At 37.0% G+C, this 4,362-nt stretch overlaps 1 protein-coding gene across 1 annotated transcript in view; it reads left to right on the forward strand.

Annotated features, from left to right (window-relative positions):
• The window catches only part of ftcd (formimidoyltransferase cyclodeaminase), a 6,347-nt gene extending 4,046 nt beyond the window's left edge, over positions 1-2,301 (forward strand). The window contains exons 10-14 of the mRNA XM_013999980.1: positions 334-495; positions 636-679; positions 811-949; positions 1,835-1,930; positions 2,006-2,301. Of these exons, the coding sequence (XP_013855434.1) occupies positions 334-495; positions 636-679; positions 811-949; positions 1,835-1,930; positions 2,006-2,089 (525 nt within the window). The 3' untranslated portion in view covers positions 2,090-2,301. The remainder of the gene's footprint in view (positions 1-333; positions 496-635; positions 680-810; positions 950-1,834; positions 1,931-2,005) is intronic.
• Positions 2,302-4,362: the final 2,061 nt, after the last annotated feature.

Raw genomic sequence — 4,362 nt, forward strand, 5'->3', positions numbered from 1 at the left:
GTCATGTGGATGGAGGACCTCAGTGATGAGAGGAGAATGTGTAGCACTGAGCTATGTATGGTGATACCATCGGGATTAATGCTAAAGCTAACAGGCTAAGCTGAGGTTCTTCTTCCATGAAGCAGCTCTGTTGTCCTCCATCCATATTTTCAGTTACAGGCTGAGTCATTTCTACCTTCTCTCTGTCAGCGCTCCCTGGTTTCATTTATTACAGTATTTTTACAGTCTTTATTTTACAGTTAAAGTATATGTTTATTAAATGAAGTCTAATGTTACAACTAACCGGGGATCCCTTTAAACATCTGCATTGTCAACTCTGTGTTTGTCCTGCAGGGGGCGGGGCTTGGTGCCATGGTGGGACAGATGACGTATGGCAAGAGACAATTTGACCATTTGGACAGTGTGATGAGGAAACTGATTCCTCCCTTTCATCAGGCCATGGACGAGCTGCTGCTCATGGTGGACAAAGACACGTCTGCCTTTAATGGCTTCATGGTGAGGACAAATACCTGACACCTGCGGAGACAACTGAGACCTGAAAAGACAAGAGACGGTCCAGTATATATAACACAAACTTACAGAGACAGCAGAAACTCCTACAAACACTTGGCCAAATGTTGTCTTTTTCTATGCAGGCGGCACTGAAGCTACCAAAGAACTCTGCTGAGGAAATTAAAAGGTAAAAATGTAACTTTCAGACCAGTAGGAGGCACCTAAACAACATGTCACCTTTATTCTGTAGTTTTTATCACCTGAAAATGTTCTTGTTTATACTTTATACAGACATAATTCATAATTTATGTCCAACAGAAGAGACGCTGCCATGCAGGATGGTCTGAAGCAGGCTGTCTTTGTCCCCTTGGCTTTGGCTGAAAGGATCAGTGTCCTCTGGCCGTCTCTGAGAGAAATGGTTCTGTACGGAAACATCGGCTGCAAATCTGACGCTCAGGTCCGACTAAAACTCCTCATCCTGAGATTCGCTGCACTTTGTTTGCAAATCTGTCCACAAGATTATAATAACAAAATAAACTAGACCCCAGGTTTTCTATCATTTTTTTCTCGCTTTTAGCTCCTATTTCAATAAAACCTGTTCTCACAGAGTGTAAAATTTTTATTTTGTGTAAATGTTGAGTCAGCGTATAAACCATTTTGTAGTTATGACTGTGTGCTTAAACGGCCTAACACATTTGGGTCGCAGCTCATGCGAGATCAACTTGTTCCTCTGGAAATGCCTAGAAATTTAAGAAAATTTATTTGGTACATTTACGTTGTTAAACAGATCTGATTTATTTGCACTAAACTGATTTGTGTTCAACTTTCCTTTAAGATCAGAGATGGACTTTTCATCCATATCTTGGGAGTTTATATTGTTATGCAAAGTTCTTGCCTGATCAGAACTAATGGATCATTTCTGGTATTTTTGCATTTTAAGGCCTGCTATGACTTTTGTAGTTTGTTACTTTCTTTTGCATTATTTAGTCTCATTAACAAAAGTTTTCTATTTAGTAAAATATTCTCTAAAATCAGCTGCAGGCTCTCTTTTTGTCCTGTTAAGCTTCGTTTAGTTTTTAGCTGCTGTTTTGATACTTTTAGCTTGGGTTTCACAAATTTTAGCTTTTATTTTGTTTTGGTAGCTACAGCTACAACTTTTGTAATGTTAACATTTTGCTACAAGTTAGTTAATTTTAGCCTCAAAGTTTTAGTAACAGCAGTTTCAGCTTCTTCAAAAAAATTTCAACATTCACGGCTCAGTGTTCTCCCTGTATTCAAGCAGAAAATGATCATTTCTCAAGATTAAAAAAACGTATTTAATGTTTTGTCTGCTGGTTTTCAGGTTGCAGCTAAAGCTCTGGAGGCTGCGGTCTTTGGAGCGTACTACAATGTGATGATCAACCTGAAGGACGTCACAGATGAAGCCTTTAAACTGACTGTAAGTCTGTCTGCAGGGCATTAACCACCCTCAGGATTTGATTAATCAAACATCTGTTTTTGTTTTGTTCTGCAGACACAAAGAAAAGTTTCTGCGCTCCTGCAGGAGGCGAAAGAAAACGTGACCTCCATCCTGGATGCTGCTGAGAAGAGAGGCTGAAAAGATTGATGTTAATTAAATCTCAAATTACAAAAAGAAAAAAAACAGAAAATAAACAAACACCTTTTGCTTAGATTTAACTTCACTTTCAGGTCAACAATTTGCACCACTACATGTACTAATGGTACTGATAGTTTATTAAGTATACACATGATATTTGTGAATGTAGGTCAATAAATATCCAAGTATTTAATAAAGCTACGGCCGCACAATGGAGCAGTGGTTACAGCTGTGACCTCACAGCAAGGAAGACACTGGTTCACCTTCCATCTGGGGTTTCTCTGTGTAGAGTTTACACATCTCCACATGCATGTGTTGATCCACTTCAGTTTCCTCTCACAGACCAAACACATGTCACGTTAAATATTATGTCTAATAGGTGTGGGAAAGAGTGTGAATGACTGTTTCCACGTGTCTCTGTGATGAACTGGAGAATTACCCAGGTGTCCCCCATCTCTCACACAGTGACTGCTGGAGATAGGCACTAGATCCCTCCTTTGATTTGACAGAATTGTTTTATTGAGCAACATTATTCACAAAGATAACTCAACTCTGGAACAGATTAGCTCTGAGAATAAAAGTCCATCTGCTGCCATTGAGACACAAAAACTTAATGCATGACACAAAACATAGAGGTATGAATTAATTAATTCTATAAGAGAGTAAAAGCAAATACATAATAATAATAATAATAATAATAATAATAATAATAATAATAATAATAATAATAATAATAATAATAATAATAATAATAATAATAATAATAATAATAATAATAATAATAATAATAATAATAATAATAATAATAATTATAATTTTATAGTCCCATTTTCCCACCCTGCTAACCCTACAAACCTTATGTCTGTATTCTTTGTCACAAATGGGACTTGTTTTTTTTATTTCTGTAATAAAGTTTATCATTTCAGTTTATGCATGTGATGTTGATGCATCTGTGTGGGAGGAGGGTTATATTGTTAGTCCTTTAATGCATGATAGCAACAAATCTTAATGTATTTCAAAACAGTTGAAACATTTATTAGTCTTTAAATTGAAGGTGTGGCACATGTCTAATCAATTAGATGTTTGGAATGCCTCAGATGGTGTTTAAACCCAAAATCAGATTCTTTCCATCATTAATTGTGATGAGCCAAAACTTCAAAATATGCAGATTTTTCATTATTTTTTTTTACATCTGCATCATTTGAAAATACAAAATATGACCTATTGTTGTATGTTTTTATCATGTTTCCCTGTGAGCTTTTATTCAATAAATTTGGTGGAAGTAGAACCAGTGATTTCCTAGTTCTTCAATGTCTTTACACAAAATAGATTAAAACATAGGACAGACTTCCATCAATCCATTCATCAGCTGCCACTTCCTGGAGAGGAGAGTCTGTATTTACTGTCTCCTCTGTACTGATGTCTCTGCTCAGTTAGGACAAGCAAATTCAGGTTTCCCTGAAGAACTCTTCTCTGCGTCTAGGACTCTGCAGACCAGCAGCCCCCCTCATCAGGAGTAGGCAGTACCAAAGTAAATATACTTGAGTACTATACTTAAATATAGTTTATGATAATTTGTACTTTACTTGAGTAGCATTTTTGTTGAAAACAATTCGGACAATGGTTGTTGATCAGTTTTGGTTTTGTTAGACCTCTCAGCAGCATTTGATACAGTTGATCCTCACAGCTTTCTAATTAACCGCCTGCAATACTCTGTGGGTGTGATTTGAACTGCTCTAAAGTGGTTTAAATCATATTTAAAAGATAGGTTATCCTGTGTATCAATTGGTAACAATTCCTCTAATTTTGTAAAACTCACTTGTGGCATTCCTCAAGGCTCCATTCTTGGTCCACTACTATTTTCTGCTACCTCTTGGTCAAATTATTTGCAAATATAATATCTTTGTTAGGATTGATTTCAAGATTTTATTGTTAGTTTTTAAATCATTGAATGGACTTGCACAATCGTATTTTACTGAGTTACTTACACCTCACACACCATCTGTCATTGTGTGTCTGAGCTAGACACTTAAGAACCTCCCCATGTATAAATCTGTTGGTGTGATTGTGGCTGTCTGGAGGGGCCATAGGTGCAGAATGGCAGCTACACTTCCACCACCAAGTGTGACTGAGGAGTGAATGAATAATACATGAAATTATAAAGCATCATTCAGCATCAAGAAAAGTGCTACAAGACTAACGTATTATTAGGGGTCCAAGCCCGAGGGAGCAGGGTAACGCAGCTGCAAAGCAGCAGCGTTTCCATGTCTCCA

Source organism: Austrofundulus limnaeus, unplaced genomic scaffold (genome assembly GCF_001266775.1).
Source record: "Austrofundulus limnaeus strain Quisiro unplaced genomic scaffold, Austrofundulus_limnaeus-1.0 Scaffold2602, whole genome shotgun sequence".
Classification (NCBI taxonomy): Eukaryota; Metazoa; Chordata; class Actinopteri; order Cyprinodontiformes; family Rivulidae; genus Austrofundulus; species Austrofundulus limnaeus.